The sequence below is a fragment of the Ailuropoda melanoleuca genome, chromosome 11 (genome assembly GCF_002007445.2).
Source record: "Ailuropoda melanoleuca isolate Jingjing chromosome 11, ASM200744v2, whole genome shotgun sequence".
In the NCBI taxonomy this organism is placed as follows: Eukaryota; Metazoa; Chordata; class Mammalia; order Carnivora; family Ursidae; genus Ailuropoda; species Ailuropoda melanoleuca.
In genome coordinates, this window is record NC_048228.1 from 52,886,874 (window position 1) to 52,908,194 (window position 21,321).

Consider the following 21,321-nt stretch of genomic DNA (forward strand, 5'->3'; position numbering starts at 1 on the left):
AGGCATTCTTCTGTAAGGAAGATTTTTCCCTTCTTCCCTGTCCCATTTGCCATTTTGCTTCTTTATTCCTTAATTTCTTTTGTATTATTCAGACATTTTCTTTTATTCCATATTATCTCCTTTTCAGGTTTTTAAATCCAAAATTTTCATCTCCCTTTTAGTGGTTACCTTAGAAGTTGCAATCTATATTCCTGCCACACTACAATTTTCCTTCAGTTAATACTTTCTCCAACAATGGAAGACATGTATTGTATTCTAAGTCCATTTCTCTCCTTCCCTATCCTTTATTTTTGTTGTGTATTTTACTTTACAGCATATATTTATCTCCATAGATGATGATGATTCTTCTTCTTTTGCTTAGTAAGTATTAACATAGATCACTATTCTTATTAAATAACACAAATTGTTCAAGTTCTTAGGAAGAATCCACTTTTCCACCTTTTGGTCCCAGCCTCATCCAAAGGGAAAGAATTGCATAATTGTTTGAAAATCCACTCACCCAAAGCATTTAATAGGAGCTCTTGTCACAATATTTATAAAAATTCAGAAGTTTATAAAGAACGAATTTTAAATATTGAATCAGTGTGAAAAGCAGCAATATTTTGTGTAAAACTAGGATTCTCAGAGTGGTTGGGGAGTGTAGTGTGTCAAATATCCCTTAAATAAGAGAAAGGTAAGGAAAATAAAAACTAGGAGCAGGCATAAAGTTAGGTGTGACCTACAGTCTAACTGTATAATACCTTGGGCACCCAGTAGGAACCAAAGATTGAGAAGAATAAAACAAAACCCAGGCGTGTTATTTTTTGCAAAACTTTTATTGTCATATCATTTGTAAAAATGTTAACAGTAGTTTTGACTTCTCTGTTCCAAGACAGAGCAACATTGCATAATAAACATTAAACAAGGCATTATGCCCTACAAGCAAGACATAAAATGTCCAAGGGAAGCTTCAACATAAAAATGTTGACTACATAATGTGTGAAACAGTTTCAATAAATAACAACTGACACTCTTTTAAACAAATACAAAAATAGATCTGTATACACTGTTTAACTGCTTCGACTCCCTTCTTCCACCCCCTACCCCATCAGTGTGCCTGGCACTTCATGATCTCCCAGGAAACACTGGTTTCATGAGACATTTAAAATCCATCGTCTTCAGATTATCAGGACCGAGTTATGCTTGATTAAAAACATTCACATCTTTAAATACTAACACGTAAATTATTAAATATGAGCTTTGAAAAATAAATAAATACAAACATAAATAAATAGAACTCATAGTAGCCAAACACAGTAAGGCCTTTCTAGATGTCTGCAAGAGCCTGTTGTTCTCTTCTTCATTCTCAGTTCCTACAAGGGCCTTTCAGGAACCGCCACCAGCCAGCATCTTGTCTCCAGGTCAGTTGGTGCTGCCACTTATGAGGAGAAAAGGGTTACTGTTACAGGTGCTAAGGAACCCTGCTCTTCTCTCACACTGGCCCCTGAAGCTGGAGGGATTTCTGTATGCAGACCTGGCCCAGCCCTGAACCCAGACAAGGTCCCACAGCACCCACTGCCCTGCACAGCAGAGAACTTGCTCTTTTATTGAGAAGGGGCGGGGCTGTGGGCTGAACTCTACTATTGACTCGAAAGAGCTAAAACCTAACACTTACTGTCACACTGGGTTAAAATTTTACATGCAAGACCTCACTTACACCTCATACAATCCATGAAATAGCTATTATTATCTATCCCATTTTGCTGATGCTCAAAGGGATTAGAAAATTTTCACGGGGATCCTAGACTTTTTAGGGAGGTCTCAAAGTCCTTGCTCTCCGCAGCTAAGCTTCATAGGTCCGTGTTGCCAAAAACCAGGGGTCTCACTTCTCAGGGCTGAAGCCCCTTCATGGGTAGGGGGCATTTTTGCACCACTGGCCAAATCTACTTCATCTTTCAGTAACACACATCTACCCACACTTATTTGCACGGGCATGGAGGGCACTAGAAACATCCTTCTGGCACCAGAGCAGATGAATGATCTTACTAGCAAATTTAATTGTGGAATAAGAATGATTTCCAGTCCTTCAGCTACACCCTGAGTTTTCCTTGATAACATTTTCCGGAGGCATTTGCCAGTATTTGTGACCTATGACTCCCGTCCCGCGTGCGAATAAAAAGCACGACTCACTTGTTCAGCATCTTATTGATGATTCTCTTGACCATGGGGGCTTCGGGGTTGAGACACACCTCCTGTCCATCCTTGAGAGTGGCTCTGCAGAGAGAAGGCAGAGTCCGCGTTGGCGGCAGGTGGGGCTGGGCGGCGGGCCGGGGGCGTCGCGGCTTGGAGGGGGGGGGGGCACAAGGACGCGAGCAGTGGCAGCAGGGAGGGGCGTCACTTACATGACTTCGGTTTGGGCGCAGTGGGGTCCCGACGGCGTCACCTTGACATTCTGGATGTTCTTGAGGTGAATTCCCTGCAAGGTCTGCAAGCACTGGCAGCGCAGTTCGGCGACCACGGGCGCCCCTGCGGGGAGAACAGACCGGGTTAGCGGGCTGTCCCGGGGTGGCGCCCACCGCCCCCCGTCCCGCCGCTGGGCTGGGGGTGCGGAGTCTCACCTGCGGCGCGGCGGCCGGCGGGGACCAGGAGCAGGAGCAGCAGCGCGGCGCCGAGGAGCCGGAGGGCGCGGGGTGCGGCGGGGGTGGCGGCGCGGGCCATGGGGCTCAGCTCGGAGAGTCGGGGCGGCGGTGCCTGGAGCTGGAGAGCTGGAGCGAGAGCTGGCGGAGCGGATTCTGTGGCTGCCCGAGCCGGGAGAACCCCTTTTATGCCTGGTTGGCGCGGGGAAGTGAGCAGCCCCGGGGCCAGGGAAATTCCCGGCACCGCAGGTCGCTCCCGGGTCGCAAAGGACAACGCAGCCCCGCCCCCGGGGTAGAGGGGGACCCGCCCTCCCCTCCCCCTTCCTGGCCACCCTTGTGTCCCTGCGAGGCGGGGACGTCCTCTTTCCGCCCAAATGCCCAAAGGGGGCGTGAGTGGCCGTCATGCTGCTGCTGCCCCTGCGGGGGGCACCGTGGGCGCCAGGCGATCCCGGGTCGCGGGGCAGGTTTGGTCCGACCCGTTAGATCCCTTAGGGGAGAGAATTAATTCTCAAAGACGCTTGAGCTGCTGCACCTGGAAGAGTTGAGGCGGAAATGGCAACCTCTCTTACCTATATACATCCTTTCACTTTAAATTGGGTTTTGCAGATTGTATTTATCTCCGGAATAAACGCTCTTTAAAAATGTTATCTCAGATTATATGTACGAACGTTTGTCTTATTTCTGGTGTGTTATCAGCTCAGATACATCACATCACGCTTTGCGCCCTGGGGCATGGCGGTAAGGTGGGGGACAGACCGCGCCTCAGGTTAAGTCAGTGTTTATTTTAGGATACAGTAGGTAACCTGTCATATTTCTTCTCTTCGAAATTCTGGGACTTCCCACAGTCTAGTAATTCCTGGAGCCCCACTGTTGGTTGTCTAGGAGACTGTGTTTTCATTCACGACAGGCATTCGGGAGCAGCTATGGCTATGTTGGGATTGGGAGGTCCACCTTTTCTAGCACTGACAGATCGGATCAAGGACATCGGGGAGCCAGGACCTAGCGAACTCCCACCCTTACTCCCCTGAGTCGCAAACAGATGTGTTTCCAAGTGTGTAAATACTAGATTACTAGGATATTCCACTGCACAGTCATCTGAATTCATCTGCCTCCTGAAATTGATCCTCTTGGGAAACAACTGCCAACTACTTAGTTTTCTAAGAATGCCAATAAAGCATTTCGGTCTGTGTAGCTAGGACTTCTCACTGGGGCAATTCAGTTTTCAGCGTCAGTTTCGGATATCTCTTTTTGGATTAAACTGGGTAGCTTCAATAGATTCTCCAGGGTAGCCCAGCCCTCGCTGATGTGGGAGACATTCTGGTGGTGGCGTGAGAAGGGCTGCAGGCGGAGGGAGCTGGTCTGCCTCCACAGCAGCATGGTAAAGCCCTGAAGGCTGGAACCTCAGCTACACCCTTTCTTGCCCCATGACCCTCTGGCTGTGGGCAACTTATTTAATCTCTCTGGGCTCCTGGTTTTCCTCTGTAAAAGAGAGCAAGTAATGCCTGCCTTAAAGGGTTGTGACCAGTATTAAATGTGTTAACATTTGTAAAATATCAGCACATACTGTGTTCTATAAATTTTTGTTAAGTAAAATGGAAGTAGTGTTTTAAAACCTTACTGTTATGGACTAAATATGCCCTCCACAAATTCCAGTGTTGAAACCCCAATGAGGACTTGGGGCCGGAATTAAGTCTATACAGGGTCCTGAGGGTGGGAGTCTCAGGATGGAATTAGGGCTTTTATAAGAGGAGACACTAGAGAGCTTGATCTCTCTCTGTCGTGTGAGGATACAGCAAGATGGCGACTGTCCGCAAACCAGGAAGAGGGTTCCCACCAGATACTGAATCTGCAGATCTTGATCTTAGACTTCCCAGCTTCCAGAACAATGAGAAAGAAATGTTTATTATTTAACCCAGCCCGCGTGTGGTATTTTGTTTTAGCAGCCTGAACTGATGAAGACACTTACATGAACAAGAACACGTTGTGTGAATCCTTATGTAAACAGGGGGGAAAAAATCTTTTAATTTGTCTTTGAAAATGTTCAGTGTCAGGAATTGTGAAAGGAGGGTACATCTATATTCTTTAGAGGTCTTAGAACAGATTTTTTAAACCAGTGTTTGAAATTTTAGTTGCCTATATAAGATGGGAATAAGAATAAAAATTCTTCCCAATCCATTTATGGGAAAACATTTCAGTTATGACTGTCTTTATGCCTTGGGCATTAACAGCTGGCTGCCCAAACAATAGAAGGTATTAGCTATAATGATTCCCAGACCCAACCCTAAGTATTGACGTTAGCAAATACACAGGAAGAGTAGAATTTCAACTTACTTACAGCAGCAGCCAAAAGGGTGAGACATTCAAGAATTAACCCATTATCTGTGGAATTATCTACAGTATGACTCCTAAGACTTGTTTAAATCAGAATTATTGGCGTCCAGGAAGTAAGTAGAAAGGTGTTTTTTTCTTTTCATAAGGTACCACTTTCCATTATTTAATTCATCTAATTCATGCCCCACTAAGTTTCAGAAAATGTTAAGAGCATCCGTGTTATAAAGCCCACCATGATAAACTCACTGCTTCTTGTTTAAAGATGTGCTGAATGCTCCTTTTGTATGTGCAAGCTGTAAATCCATGCAGTCACTAACCCAATGAAGTTATCTCTAAAATATATATTCGGTTTACTAAACTCCATTTTACCCTGTACTTGGTACTGTATTTCAGATTTGACTAATCCATTGCAATATGCTTGCAGAACTTGGGTTGCTCTTCCTCGCTGAGCATGCATCTTGTTAATCAATCTTGTTTATCGGCCAGCAAAAATGCGGGGCGTGGCTCTGCTTTATCTTGGCTTGCCTTGAGAGCTGGGCTGGCATAATTGCTACCCTTCTCCCTCCCATTTCCTGACGGCTTCAGTTTGTTGTATAATGGTTCTGTCTGAAGGGAGCATGTCACTAATTCCCAAGACCATGTCCCCTTGTCTAAGGACACTCAGTTGCTAACTGAGCACATCTGTGCTAGCCTCACCTTTCAATCTCTACTGCAACTGCTGTTTCTACCTGTCTGGCACCTGCTATTCCTTAAAACAGAACCCTAGTTTTCCTTCAGAAATCCTCATTCCTGCCCTCATCAGTCCACATGATGAAGGTGAGACGACTTGGCTTTTGAGCTCCGGAGGGGAGTTTGTGACCCTCTGGCGGTGTGGATCCCTCCTTCCTGCCTGTGCCCTTGCCCAGACCAGTACGGGTTCAGAGGGGAGCCAGTGATTTAAGATTGGCCAAGTCAGAGAAGATGTCAGTTGTGCTGGAACAAAGGGAATTGAGAGGTTCTTGCTTCTTGCTTCTTGCTGGGATTGCTAAATTGGTAAGATAGAAACTTGGAGTCCTGCCATTGCTTGGGGGAGCCTGCCTGAGAATGGAGCTGCCACAGATGGAGGCACGTGTCCTGTCCGACCTAGGGTTATTTGGGACATTGTTGGAGCACCTGGATCTAGCTTTCCCCGGCCTAATCCATGGACTTTCATTGTGATTTAGCAGTTGATTTTCTTTCTTTATTCAGCTAATTGAGTCATGTTGCCATCACTTACAATAAAAGAGTGCTGAAAAATACTTTCATCTTTCATATTTGTTTAAAAGATTATATTTATTTATTCTACAGAAAGAGCACTCAAGGAGGGGGAGCAGGAGAGGGAGAAGCAGGCTCCCCGCCAAGCAGGGAGCTCGATGTGGGGCTCGATGCAGGCCTTAATCCCAGGAGCCCGGGATCATGACCTGAACAGAAAGCAGACACTTAACCGACTGAGCCACCCAGGTGCCCCTCCATCTTTCATATTGCTGCTAAAATTATCAACCACGGATTGATTTCTTCACTATATAAATCCTTCCCTCCCTTCCTTCCTCCATCTATTCAATTATAAGTTATTCCAAATTCATTTGGAATCGAGTTAGGTCCCAGGAATACAAAAAAGTATAAGATGCATTGTACTACCCCCAAATTTTCAGTCTAATAGGAGAAGTAGACTTATAAATAGAATATTACAAAGTGGCCTGGTAAATGACATGATAGAGTGTGCCCAGGATATGATAGGAGCATGGAAGTGGAACCCTTCATCTTGTTTCTCATTGGAGTGGGCTGAATTCTCGGAGAAGATCTTTGGAGAAGTCTCTCTAGGGAAGATGTGCCCCCAAACTAAGTCTGAAAGGATGGATTTTCCCAGGTGAATGAGGAGATTGAAGAGTGGGGAAAACACTCTGGAACAAGATGACCAAATACACAAAGTCGGAGAGGCTAGAATGAGCACTGTCTCTACTGGGGCACCAGGCGGTCTATATATCTGGAATTTCACCGGTGAGGCAGGGAGAGGGGAGCAATGGAGGCAGGACCCAGTCACTGAAGGCTGTGCGTAGACCCTACTTGTTGTTCAAAAACCCGTGCAGTTGTCACCTCCATTGGAATGCTCTTAAATCCATCTAAAGGTATTTGCATGACTGTATGTGCACAAATTCACCATTTACTAAATGATGTGTGGGATGCAGAGTGGATAAAAGTCACAGGATATGGCAGGAAATGAGGAGATAGCGGATATTAATTTACTAGACCTTTACTAAGCACTCATGGTATATAAGGTGCTAGGACAGGTTTTACAAAAGATGCAAAATGGGGTAAATGCCAGACTCTTGACTTGACGTTCTTTAATATCTATCCAATATACTCCCTTCATTAACTTCTGTTGTTGCTGCACATATAGCGAAGATCCTGATGATTTGAGAAATTCGCAATTATTTAATATCATTTCGAGTTACACCAAGAAACATTAAAAAATACTGACTTCGTGTAATTTTTAAAGGATTTTAAAAAATTGCCCTAAATTAGGTTTTCACTTCTATTTTCTTAAAATTGTTTTCTAAATGTTTATGGGAGTAGTCCTGATTAAGTAAACGCTGCTATGAGCATCTAATGCCATGTGAAGAAACGGCGCTATGACAAATTTACAAAAGGGAAGTAAACACAAGAAAGGGGAAACTTCCCCATGGAAATAGTTTATGTTATAAGAAGACTTTTTTTTTTTTTTTGAGAATAAAAGCATCATGATGACTTTGGCATTATGGAAGCAAAATTTAGGAAGTTGATAGATGACTGTATAAACCACTAGTAAAAGTGTCACACACAGTGTCACACTATATATTTTAGCTGGAAGAATTATGAATAAAGAATCAAAACCTTGATTTTAAATGTTGTCCATAGTACCTTTTTCAATGTTTTTCACTACACCTTCACATATTTTTTCACCAGAAATGCTTTTATTTTTGTTTTTGTTCTTTTTTTTTAAAGATTTTATTTATTTAACAGAGAGAGACATTCAGCGAGAGAAGGAACACAAGCAGGGGGAGTGGGAGAGGAAGAAGCAGGCTCCTAGCAGAGAAGCCTGATGTGGGGCTCCATCCCAGAACGCCGGGATCATGCCCTGAGCCGAAGGCAGATGCCTAACAACTGTGCCACCCAGGTGCCCCTTGTTTTTATTCTTCTTGACTCTGTTCGGGCATGCATTTTTTATAGAGACATGCAGAGATGTGCATACATACATGTGATTGCTAACAAGTAGTTGAAACCTTACTAAACCAACATAAGCCAACAAAACAACAAAACAAAACCTTGTGTGCCAGGGGGGCGGTGGTAGTTAGGATTTACTTGGTATAAACATCAGGCCAAGAAGGAAGTCAGTTACTGGCCAGGGCAGGAAATAGCACATTATTACACGGGGCTGGAACTGAGAAGTAAAAATACAGGAATAGAGCTCATTCCCTCTATTTTTCTTGGACTGTGCAATCTCTCATTAGGGCATTTCTCTCTGTCTATTCTATCCCACTAGCTTAGCCAACCGAAATATTTGCACTCCTTTTAAAGTCTTGAAAAGAGTCCTCATAAGATTATTGTGAAACACAAATCAGTTTGCATGTGTAAAATGTGCCAGAAAGTAAATTCTATATAAAATATTGTTAAATAAAGAAAAAATAATAAAATAATGAAATAATTAAAGTTAAGAATAGCTTTTAAAAGTAAAGTAAGTTGTGCAAAAATTTGTACTTCCATAGTCGAGGCTGAGTAATCAGTCAGTATTCGTGATTGCTTATATTTAGCAAGTGGGATCAGGGTGGGGTTAACGTTCTTTAATACCAAGGAGACAGAAGGAGAAAAAGGTAAAGATTCAGAGAGATTGAGGATGAAGACAGGTAAGTTTAGGGATCATCATAGTAAAGTGGGAGGACAGGTCATTTCCTGAGTGGTGAGGGCTCATGACAGGGCTGGGTATTTGATGGAAGTGATGAGGATTTGGGAACACAGTTTGTGAAAGTCCAAAGATAGTTCCCTTTAAAGAACAAAAGCATCGTAAAATATCAGGAAAGCTCAACTAGAACCGGAAAGCATTAAATTACACTGATACCAACTCACAGGATTTCATTTCTTCAACAATATTTTTTAGCTCAGGGACAAAACTGAGAAAGACAACGAAAGTGAGCAAGAATGAGGGATTAACCTGGTATGTACGATGCAGAGAGTAATTTGCAGAAATGACTAACCATGGAGTCCAGGCTGAGCTGGAAGGTGAATGAAGCAGGGTAAGGTGTGAGAAACTGAAATGAATGATGGTGGTGGGGTTTTTGAGGAACTTTTTAGACCCCATGGAATGCTGGGCATGCTCAGTTTAAGTTCGAGAGCAGGAGTGTTAGAAGGGCAAAAGGTTGTGGCCTCAGAAGAGCCTTTCATCATCTATAATCTTGTGGCGTTGTTCTGAATACGATGATGTCAAAGGCTAGGTTCTGCTTGTGGTTGATGAGCTAGTGGCATTCGAATGTCCTGACGTAGAGGAGGCTACAGAACCACGAGATCCCGTTAGGACAGGTGGATGGAAAATACAGAGGAAATAGGGAGGGAGGACGGCTTGGTTATCTATCACGTACGATACACTCTACATTACATATGTACTTGCACAACTAAATATCATTTACTGAGCGTATTTTGTGGTATTCTTGGTTAGTTGCATTGCTTATTCCTGCAATAAAGAAGTCCTTATCCAAAACTTTCACCGTAATCACATTGTTCTGCTCCCTGTGGTTAAGATTTGAAAAATAGTTTTTAGCATTTATTGTGGTTGGTATTCTCTAGAATGTAGATACACTAGAGAGGATAAAGTTTGCCCCTCCAGAAGAACGCATCAGAAGGAAAAACCAAATGATTCAACAGATTTGGAGTTAGAGTTGATGGAGGTTGGGATATGCTGCTTTGGAATCACCAAGTAGAAGACAAATTACCCAACCTTGTTCATCATGAAGACTTGATAGTCCTAACTCTGTTTAGGTTTGGCGACACCTTTTGCTTTCAAGCTTTACTGCCACCCTCATAAAACTAGACACTGGTACAATCCCTTTTTGTGTCTGACTCAGTGAAGAAATAAATGATTAACATGATTACATACTATGTTTATTTCCTATTTTTTTTTGACCAGAGTGAAAGTTAAGACCAGATCTCAGTCACCAGATACTCTGTATACTTTATAGTCTTATAAACATAGTGGCTGATAAGCTTTGCAGGGTTTTTTATTTGATTTTTGGGGAAATGTGGTTTATATTTATTGTGCTACATTTTTCATTACTCACTGTAGCACCCTGGCTTTGGGCTGTGGTTCTGTTGAAGAAAAATTCTTGCTTGCCTGTACTGTACCCTTAGTGGGTTGCTTGTTGGCTCAGGGATGTGGTCACCGCTGTTTGGAAATATGTTTTCTGGGGGTGAGCACCAAGGCAAGAGAAGGAGAGTAATATTTCTTAGGCCCCAGTTCTGGGTTGGATGTTGTGCAGGAGCTCTTTATAATGTCCTTTTAATTATTTCAAGGATGCTGTGGGGTTGATATTATTATTCTCATTTTATAGACAAGGAAACTGGGATAGAAGATCTTAAAAGTGGAGTTAAAAGTAAAACTCGAGACTCTCTGACTTAGAAGCCCACTGGCTCAAAGCCAGTCTTTTCTCTGCACAAAGAATCAATTGAGAAGAAGAAGACCATGTAAATGCTAAGTCTATTGAGTGTATTTCATTTTATAAAGCCTCTTAGAAAACATTGCATTTCTATTGATTTTTTTGAAGTTTACCTATAAGCTTTTTTCCTAAGTTTATTTATTTATTTTTTTAGTAATCTCTACAACCAACGTGGGGCTGCAACTCATGACCCTGAGATCACGGGTTGCATGCTTTCCCCACGGAGCCGGCCGGGAGCCCCAGAAAGCAGTGCATTTTTATATTTATTTATTATTTTTTAAAGATTTTATTTATTTGAGAGAGAAAGAGAGAGAGAGGGAGATAGAACAAGCGGCATGAGGGGCAGAGGGAGAGGGAGAAGCAGGCTCCGCTGAGTGGGGAGCCAGTAATGGGGCTCAATTCCGGGACCCTGGGATCATGACCTGTGCTGAAGGTAGCTTCTTAACGGACTGAGCCACACAGGCACCCCAGCAGTGCATTTTTAAATGCTCGATCTAATTTGTACAAGGAACCAAACAGAGATGTTGGGGTAATGACAACTACTAGCCTCCAGAGTTTCAGCAGCCAAGAGAATCTCCTACTTATTATGCCGACTCAACTCCAAATGCTTTGCCCCACGGAGTGCCCATGGTTAGGGCAACACTAGCTTGGGGTCTGCAAATCGTATAATTTGGAGGTAGACAATAAGCAGGGTGTGCAAAAGGCCTCACCAGTTTAAGCATTCTACCTCTACTGACACTTCTGATACCTTGGAACGTGCGAACAAGGACGTCGACTCTACCACGGACCGTCAAAGCTGGGCTCTGTCATCAGGAGACTATACAATGCTTTTAAATTATAAGGCATGATGCATTAGTAGGTTACAAAATCAATCTTGTGGGTTATAACTAGTATTGGAAAATATAATGGAATTAAATACAATAGGATAGAATAAAAAATATACCATAATGCATCATATATAATCAGCTTGTCTTATTTCGTGAAACTTTTGTTGCTTATATACATGGGTCACTGTAAAACTAAATCCTCAAGGCACAGGATATAAGAAATGAACCTCCACAAGCAAAAATATCCCTTCAGTGATTCTGTGTCATTAATCCAGGTTGTGACCATGCAAATTCTTAGTTTGTAGATACTATCTGCTAAGAATTTTCAGTCAGGGGAAAAAAAAATAGTTGAAGTAATGCCACTTTAATTTCATCACTCCCTGAAAGTTTGCACAACAGGGAGCTACAGTAAATTGCAATACAACCTGTGCTTTTCCCGACAGAAATGCCGCTTCAGATGTTCTTGCTGATAAGGTGACAGCCTGACAATGCTCTCAGCAGAGTTAATCTAAAACAAAGAGTAAAATGAGCAGAGCTTGTTTCGGTCTATGGGCCTGTTGGGTCATACTTACTGATTATTATATCCAACTAAAGATGTTTGTGGCAAACATCAGAAGAGAAATAAGGGAAAAAGGAAAACCTTAATACCTTACTCCCTGCACCCCACTTCCTCCTATGTTAACTTTTCAAAAAATTTGTTGAAGTACTTGCATTTCAATTTCAACACTCTTTGCTGATTTTCACTGAAACATCTCCGCTAAATGTCTAACTCAACCCACCAGACTGTGATAGTACACAGAATAGGACTAATAACATAACAATTATAATTATTAATAATCGCTAATATTTAGTAAAAACACACTGTTTTGTAAGTTTTTATATATGACATGGGAGTGACATTGTCTGTGTGTATGTGTGTGTAAGATCTCCTTATAGTAACCCAAGAAATAGATATTCAAAATACACCCATTTCAAAAATTAGGAAAATAACACATGTGTTCCATGCTTACAAATTGGGACCTTACACTGGGGTAAAAATAGAAACCCTGAATATTTGTACGTAGATGAGTGACATCATTGTATCTGTATTTTAGCAAGATCATTCTCATGGCTTTGAAGTGAAATGCTAAGAGGGAAACACAAAATGGGGGCAAAACTCTTGAAGAAATGATTGTCTACTGTCTCCAGTATATCTCTGTCCCACCCCACACATATATTCCACCTACACAGAATGATACACTCCTCTCTAAATACGCAATGATTTTTCAGACTTGAGTGTATTTTTCTCTCTTTTTGAAGTTCTGTTCTTCCCTTGACCACTAGTAAATTACAACTCCTTTTTCAAGATCAAGCTCATGTGTTGGTACCTCTATGAAGCAATTACTTCCGTACTATTTGCCTGTATGAATAGCATGATATGGTAAAAAGACTAGTGGGTTGGGAATCAGCCAGATTTTCTCTGCTTCTTACATGTGTGACCTTGAGCAAGTTTCTTAAGGGTTTTTGTGGTTGTTTCCTCAGTTGTAAAATGGAAATAATACTCTACCTTGAAGAGTTATTGAGGGGATTAGCTATGATCCTTGGCATCTAATAAGTACTTACATTATGGTATCTATCTATCTATCTATCTATCTATCTATCTATCTATCTATCATCTATCTATCTATCTATCATCTACCTATTATTTATTTATTTAAAAGGTTTTATTTAAAAATTTTAGAGAGAGAGAGAGAACATGAGCAGGGGGAGGGACAAAGCGAGAGTGAGGGAAAGAATCTTAAGCAGACTCCACACTGAGCATGGAGCCTGACCCACAGCTCAATCTCATGACCCTGAGATCATGACCTGAGCTGAAATCAAGAGTCAGAGTCTTAACCGACTGAGCCACCCAAGTACCCCAGTGCTGATACCATTTATGATTATGCATTTCCAAAGTCACCCAGAGTGAATCATTCTCTTCTCCGTCTACTTATGGCATGTTATTTCTAATCTATACAAACATCTGGCACATTAGACTGCGTTATATTAGCTTATGAGCAGGGGTAGAGGCTCATTCTGAATTCCAGTATATAGCACAATGTCTGGCACTGAGCAAGATGCCCTCTATAGACCATTTGTTGAAATGAATGATATGGGCTTATCCTGGGGGTAGTAACAGAGAGAGTGGATAAATATCTGAAAATTATATGGGCAGACCTCTAAGGAGTTGCTGATTGTAACACTCATTGCCTCATCAGCAGAAGCATTCTGATACTCAGAATGAAAATCAAACTGATGAAACACAATAAGCTCCACTGAACATTACGTATATTTAGCTTTTAGAAAGAACATAGGACAGATTCAACACTGCATGTGAATGGAACTATGATCAATGAATTGTGGATTTTTTCATAAGCTTTACTGAAATTTTATTTTCCTAGATGACATTGACCATTTTAAGTGTAAGATTTTATGACTTTTACCAAAAATATATTTTTTAACAACTGTCATTACACATTTAAGATTGTTATATTTTCTTGAATAGTTGAGCTTTGATCATTATGAGTTGACTCCCTTCACTCCTAGCAATATTTCTTGCTCAGAAATCCACTTATGTCTATCCATCCTGTTTTACTTTGATTACTGTTAATAGGGTAAATCTTCAATCCTTTTACTTTTAAACTATTTGAGTCTTCATATTTAAAGTGAGTTATTTTAGAAAGCATATGTTTGGATTTTGATAATCCAGGCCTTTAATTTGGGTACTTATACCATTTACATTTAATATGATTCTCAATATGATTGGGTTTATATTTACCATTGGGGTATTTTTTCTTATTTGTCTCATCTGTTCTCTTTTCATTTTACTTCTTTTCCAGCTCACCATCTTTTGGGTTAATTGAATATTACTGTACTATTTCATTTGACCTCCTATTATGCCTTATTAGTTATACCTCTTTTTTTCAATTGCTTCAGGATTTATTGATCTCTATCTTAGTATGACAACTTCACACATATAGTGAATAATGTTACAACGGTATAGTTCCATTTCCCTCCCCTTGCCTTTATGCTATTGTTGTCGTACATTTTTCTTCTTCATATGTTATAAACTCTACAATATATTGTTGTTATTTTGCTTTATAGTCAATTTTCTATTAGACTTTTAAATAACAAATTTTATATTCATGTACATATTTCCTATTCCAGTTGTTCATTCTTTGTACAAATTCAAGTTTTTATTTGGTATTATTTTATTTCTGCTTGGAGGACTTCTTTTAACATTGTTGATCTGCTGGTGATAATTATTTTTCATTTTTTGTATGTCTGAAAAAAGTCTTTATTTCATCATTTTTAAAAGTCTTTTTTGAGTTTAGAATTTTAGGTTAATAATTATCTTTCAGAATTGCAATGATGCTATTTCATTGTCTTCTGGGCTGCATGTTTTCTGATGCATATTACCTTTGTTCTGTTCATAGTGTGGCTTTTATCTCTCGGTTGCTTTGAAATTGTGTCACTTTTTTTTTTTTTTGTACAATTTGATTACAATCTGTCTTGGTTTGATTTTCTTCTTTTTTTTTCTGCTTGGGGGTTATAACATTTCTTGATATAAATTTTATCAGATTTTGAAAAATTTTGGTTATCATTTCTTCAAATAATTTTTCTGGCTCTCTTTCCTCCTCACTATTTTCTGAGACTCCAATTCTATGTATTTTAAGCTGCTCAATATTGTCCCACAGCTCACTGATGGTGTCTGTTTTTTAAGTCTTTCCTGTCTGTAATTCATTTTGTAGTTTCTTTTGCCATGTCTTCCAGTTCACTATTTTTTTCTTCTGCAGTGTCTCATCTGCCGGTAATTCATCCAGTGTGTTCTTTATTTCGGTTTATATTTTTAATCTCTAAATGTTTGCTTTGGGTGTTTTTTATTTTTTCTGTTTCTCTCCTCATCATGCTCATCCTTCCTTCTAGTTTCTTGAAAAATGGATTATATTAATAATAATTGTTTAAACATCTTTTTCTACTAATCTACTATCTGTGCCTTTCCCATGTCTTTCTCCTCTCTTAGTTATGGTGATAGCTTCTTGCATCTTTGGTTATTTAGTAACTTTTGCTTGGATGTCAAATATTGTGAATTTTATGTTGGGAATGGATTTTTAAATTTTACATATTTATATTACTTTAAATATTTTTGCACTTTGCTCTGGGATGCAATTAGGCTACATAGGATGAGTTTCATACTTCAAGCTTGATTTTAAACTTTCTTAGCATGGATTCAGAATACTCTTTAAGCAAGGATTAATCTGAGCCCAGCACTGAGGCAATACCCTTGTGAGAATTCTACTTTTGAGCCTAAATTGTGCTTTGAATTCTTCGGGACAAATTTTGATCCCATAAAATAATAAATATATTGATATTCTCTGTTATAGAACTTATTAAAGTCAATATAATTGTACATAAATTATCATTGGAAACAAGTTGAAAGTCTTTGGATTATAGAAGAATTCCTTTAGTAATATGTTTATTTAGGGTGAAATTTCTTTCTGTCATGTCTTTACAGCTATTTTTTCCTGTATCTTGCATGCATACGTATCATAAAAATATATGAAAAATAGGCAAATCTTTATGAGGTAAGAGGCAATTGGCTCTGTTGTATGCTTATGATAATCACAATTAAAACAAAGGCAAAGTCAGTGGTTATATTTTAAATTCTGAATTGTCCATACACAAAAAATCGCTTTCTACTGTCCTTCAAATAACTTTTTTGAGTCTTCAAACATTGGCCGGTGAGTCTCAATTTTGCTCTATAAACTCAGGTGTTCAGGAGCATTTAAATTTATTTTCTTTAAAACTGATTAAATTTGAGCTTATGCCTTCATTCCACCATGGAGAAAATTATTTAATCTCAGTTATTATTGTGGCTTCTTGACCATATTTCTCTGCAGTGCAAGGGATCTATGCAAAGCAAAACATCTAGAAGTGTCCCTCTGGACTTTGGCTTGAGCTTAGTTTTTGTGAAAGGACAAACATTGGCATGGTCATTTGATACACAGCACTGCGTAGTTTTTTTTGTTTTCTGTAGTACAGAAATTGTTGCTATATTTGGTAACACCAGGGCTTAATACTCTTCCAAGTACAGATTACAGCCGTTCTTCCATAGTCCTGTTACCTTCCTGGAAAGAGAGAACTGAGAGAAGGAACAAAATTGTTGATCTTGGCAGTGTGTAAAAAACACCGTGACAACCCTTTTCCTTCCCACTCTTCCATCTCTGTGGTATCCAGCAGGGAACTAGGTGAAGGTGGAGGATTGATCATGAATTCAAAAAGACAATAAGAAAAAGAGAATAAAAAATTCAGGAATGGTGACTATGAAACAGAAAATGAAATTGAGGGTAGCCAAAATGGTGGAAAGGAGGTAGGAGCCACTTCTGTATTTTAATGCCCTTCTTCTTTTATGTTTTCTTCTTGCCTTTTTGGATGTTTCCAAACTAATAAGAACATGTGGGACATGGACTATACTGTCTTCTTTCTTCCACAGTACGGATACAGTTCTAAGGCTACACACACATTAATCAATGGACTCATTTATTAGAAAGCGACCATGTTTCCAGAATTGGGTGACATGCTGAGATCCAGAAATCAAAATATCTATTCCTTCCTTTTCAAGAGCTACAGGGATGTCAACAGAAAATAATAGCACAATACATATGCCAGATATTATGTATGTAAAGAAATAGGGATAGAAAGAGGAGTAAAATACTGTCCCCATCCTTACAGAGCTTAAATTCTAAAAGATACAAGAGACAAAGAAAAATAAGTTTATCAGGCAAATTCCACACACCCTTAGACTTAGGGAAGAAGGACCCTCTCTCCTTAGCCAAAGCATGAGAAAACCCCCTATTACAAACATATAGAAAAATAAATGTACTGGAGAACATATGAGCACCTCTGCCATATGAAGAACCAGAGACCTGTGTGGGCATCAAATGACCTTTAACATCTTAAAAATCCTTAACCCTAAATATCTACTCCCTTGACTAACAAGGTTTAGTTCCAAGGCTGAATGTTCCAAGCATTGGAGAGGCTAATGAAAAATAAATGTGGCAGTTAGGCTTTCTTCTAGTCTCTTCTGTCCTGGAATACCTATGAGGAGCTGGAGGTGTATTAAAAAAACAAAAACAAAGGGCGTCTGGGTGGCTCAGTAGGTTAAGCATCTGCCTTCAGCTAAGGTCATGATCATGGAGTCCCGGGACTGAGCCCCATGTCTGGCTCCCCCTCAGTGGGGAGTCTGCTTCTCCCTCTCCTTCTGCCAGTCTTTGCTGTGTTCTCTCTCTCTCTCTCGCTTATTCTCTCTCTCTCAAATAAATAAAATCTTAAAAAACAAAACAAAACTTTAAAACAACAACAACAACAGCAAACCCAGAATATTCACAATGGACTTGACTGAAACAGCTTGGGTGAAGTCAAGAGGGCCATGTACCCTTATGACCAATAATTTCCCTGTCCTTTCATTCAGAGATCAGTTAAGAACAGTTAATAAACTCTAAGGAATCCATCCACTGTATGTTTTCTCATTTATTCTCAATGTCTAGATAGTTTCTCATATGTAACCCATTACAAAGAATGAACATGATGTGAAATTCATGGTTCATTTCTGAATCTAAGTAACGTTTTAGGAAACTTTTTTTTTTTTAAAGATTTTATTTATTTATTCGACAGAGATAGAGACAGCCAGTGAGAGAGGGAACACAAGCAGGGGGAGAGGGAGAGGAAGAAGCAGGCTCATAGCGGAGGAGCCTGATGTGGGGCTCAATCCCATAACCCTGGGATCACGCCCTGAGCCGAAGGCAGATGCTTAACCGCTGTGCCACTCAGGCGCCTCTAGGAATCTTATTAACAATTCAAGTCACTACTTTAGCAGAGTGAAGCCTCCAAATTTAAATTAATAATAAAGTTATCTAAAGATTAATGATTCAAATAACATCTGGCTTTGCATGACTGTCTATAGAGCACAAATTTCAATTGTGAAAACTTAAGAATTAATTTTGCTAAAATATATGTAGCCAGGAAGAATGGATTTTATACCATAAATATAGCACTAATCAAAAAGTATGTACGTCTTTATTTTGTACGCATCTAAATAAGGTCTTCATAATAACAAAACACATAGATACATGGAGTAATTAAATTTAGTTATCTTCAATCTTTTGCTTACATTCTTTCTTTCTTTTTCTTTTTTGAAATTTTTATTCTTTTTTTTCCCCTAAGATTTTATTCATTTGTTTGAGAGAGAGAGAAAGCGTGTACAAGCTGGGCGAGTGGCAGAGGGAGAGGGCGAAGCGGGCTCCCCACTGAGCAGGGAGCCAGACATGGGGCTCATTCCTGGGACTCCAGGATCATGACCTGAGCCAAGGGCAGACACTTAAACAACTGAGCCACCCAGGCGCTCCTCTTTTGCTTACTTTCGTCATATAAAATCCATAGCTTTACATATTTCTAAAATGTTATTGATATATACTTGTCAAGGTATATTTGTCAAGGTAGGAGGATAGAACTATTCTCTTAACATTTTGGCAGCTTTAGACAGTTTTGAACATTTAGACAGAGAAATGTGGGTCTCTCTTTGATCTCTCCCTGAAGACCTCACAACTGTTAGATATAGGCCTGAGTTAATAGATATTGAGGGTGTGCATTTGGGAAAGGAATTTTGGAAAGGCATCCTTAAACAGATGACTGGTGGTGAATTTTGGAAAAAAGTTGAGTATCTAAATTTGTGCTTATTTTGATAATCTCTCAGGATTTATTGCTTTTTTGGAAACAGAAATTATTTATTTTCTCTCTAGGTTTTTTTTTTTTTTTTTAAGATTTTATTTATTTATTCGACAGAGATAGAGACAGCCAGCGAGAGAGGGAACACAAGCAGGGGGAGTGGGAGAGGAAGAAGCAGGCTCATAGCAGAGGAGCCTGATGTGGCTCGATCCCATAACACCGGGATCACACCCTGAGCCGAAGGCAGACGCTTAACCGCTGTGCCACCCAGGCACCCCCCTCTCTAGGTTTTTTTTTTTTACACACAGAGTTATATATTATAGTGCTTGGAATGCAACAGTGCTAAATAACTTGAAATAAGATGTTCTTGGGAAGGGAGAGAAATGGAGTGTAGATAATAAATTTTAACAGTTAAGACCTCAGATGGGGAAAGCCACACTAACGGATGAAATGCATGTTTTTCTTTCAAGTAGAATCTCTCGACCAATGAATAAAATGCTATTTAAACTATAATTGATCTTGATAACATAACACAATGTGGCATTATTAGGAAAAGCAAAGAATTGTCATCTTGCCTTCCGTGGTGTCTCAAACTATCCTTGAAAACTTGTGCAATGAGAGACAGGCCTATTTTTTCAGTGGTTGAAGAATCTAACTGATTCTACTCACTTTTCTAAGACAGTTAATTTGTTCTTGTTTTAAGTAAATTTATTTTCATTGTTAAAGTAAAAAACACTAGTTACTTCCGTTGATTGAAGTGCTCCAAGGTGTAGGGATTTCAACAGCAGGAAGTTCATTTCTCAACTTCTTATTACTCAAGAGACTTCAAATTCTTCATGAGTTAATAGCAGGACAGCAGCTGTCATTTCCTGGTGGAGGACTGTCACAGTTAGGGCAGAAGTCTGAACTGGTCATCATGTCTTGGGATGTGTTGTCAGCTGGCTGATCCTCCTGTGAAGCTCATAGGAACACTACTGGGTAGAGAGGAATTTGGATTTTAGACAGAATGCGGAGTCAGATGGTCTTGCCAAGGGCATCTTTGGTACTTGACCTTTGGCCACAGCTTCTCCCTGACTGGCACTGCCACAGGAATTGCTACTTCATGGTTTGAACAACTTGTACGCCTAATGGCTCAACAAACCAAGAATCAGCAAAATGAAATCTTGTTGCACAATATGCATTACTTAGAGCAAGCACACAGGATTGGAGAAAAATATCAGTAGCATTCAGCCTGTAGCGTCAGATCTGCCAGGCTTGAGTCCACTAAGAAGAGCAGAAATAAAGCAAGAGATGAAATAGTCTGACTTTGGTTGGTGGCAAAGGACAGGATGCCAGACGACTCAACGTCAGGCCATTTTTCCTCTTCTATTGAAACAGCAGGCCCATGACAAATTTATGCAAATACAACATGGAAAATAATTTCTCAAAGACAACTTCTTTGTGCCAAATGTTTCCTGTTCTTCTTTTTTTTTTCTTTTTTTTTTTTTTGGTCCTAGACTGTGAATAATACTAGCTTATTTTAGAGCCTAGCTCTTCCAAGTTTCCTCCAAGCCAGGGCCAAGTCGTGTTTACTTCGCAGACAGGCCAAGGCTTCACAAGCAGGGCTGGAGTGGGAGGGCGGGGGTGGAAGGGTAAGGCAAAGGGGCAGGGTGAGAACACAGGGCGCTTTCCCTGATATTCCATTTCTTTGCCTCACTCTTCCTTCCACCTCCGAGTGGTCAGAGCTCACTAAACGAATAGCAGTTGTCATTGAAACCAGAGAACAGAGGTGCCTGGCACTTGAGGGGTAAAACCACTTTATTTCATTCAAACCCTCACTCAAAAAACTCCTCTTGATGCACAGGATATGCACACTAATGCCCTAGAGTAAAACATAGTCATAGTTTCATTAAAAGAAAAGTCTTCTGTAATTGGAGAGTTACCATCCCAAGCGTCCCATAGGAGCTCATCCTTAGTCAGCGAGTGTTTCCCAGTGTCACTTACAGTCCTCGGTGAGCTCAAATCAGCTCATACCGTTACCAGAGCTGAGTGTTAAATTGTTGAGAATTGTGTTAGCCAGTTGTTAATTTTTGGTAGCATAAATTTGGCCATAGTAGAGATGTTTGC

The 21,321-nt window shown here is 40.1% G+C and overlaps 1 protein-coding gene across 1 annotated transcript; it reads right to left on the reverse strand.

The window, feature by feature from the left end:
* Positions 1–796: 796 nt before the first annotated feature.
* LOC100471490 (growth-regulated alpha protein) lies at positions 797–2,845 on the reverse strand. The gene is made up of 4 exons (XM_034671693.1): positions 2,598–2,845; positions 2,382–2,505; positions 2,170–2,253; positions 797–1,417 (listed from the first exon to the last, which is right to left on the reverse strand). The coding sequence occupies exons 1-4, from the start codon at positions 2,695–2,697 to the stop codon at positions 1,402–1,404; spliced, it is 324 nt and encodes a 107-aa protein (XP_034527584.1). The 5' UTR covers positions 2,698–2,845; the 3' UTR covers positions 797–1,401.
* Positions 2,846–21,321: the final 18,476 nt, after the last annotated feature.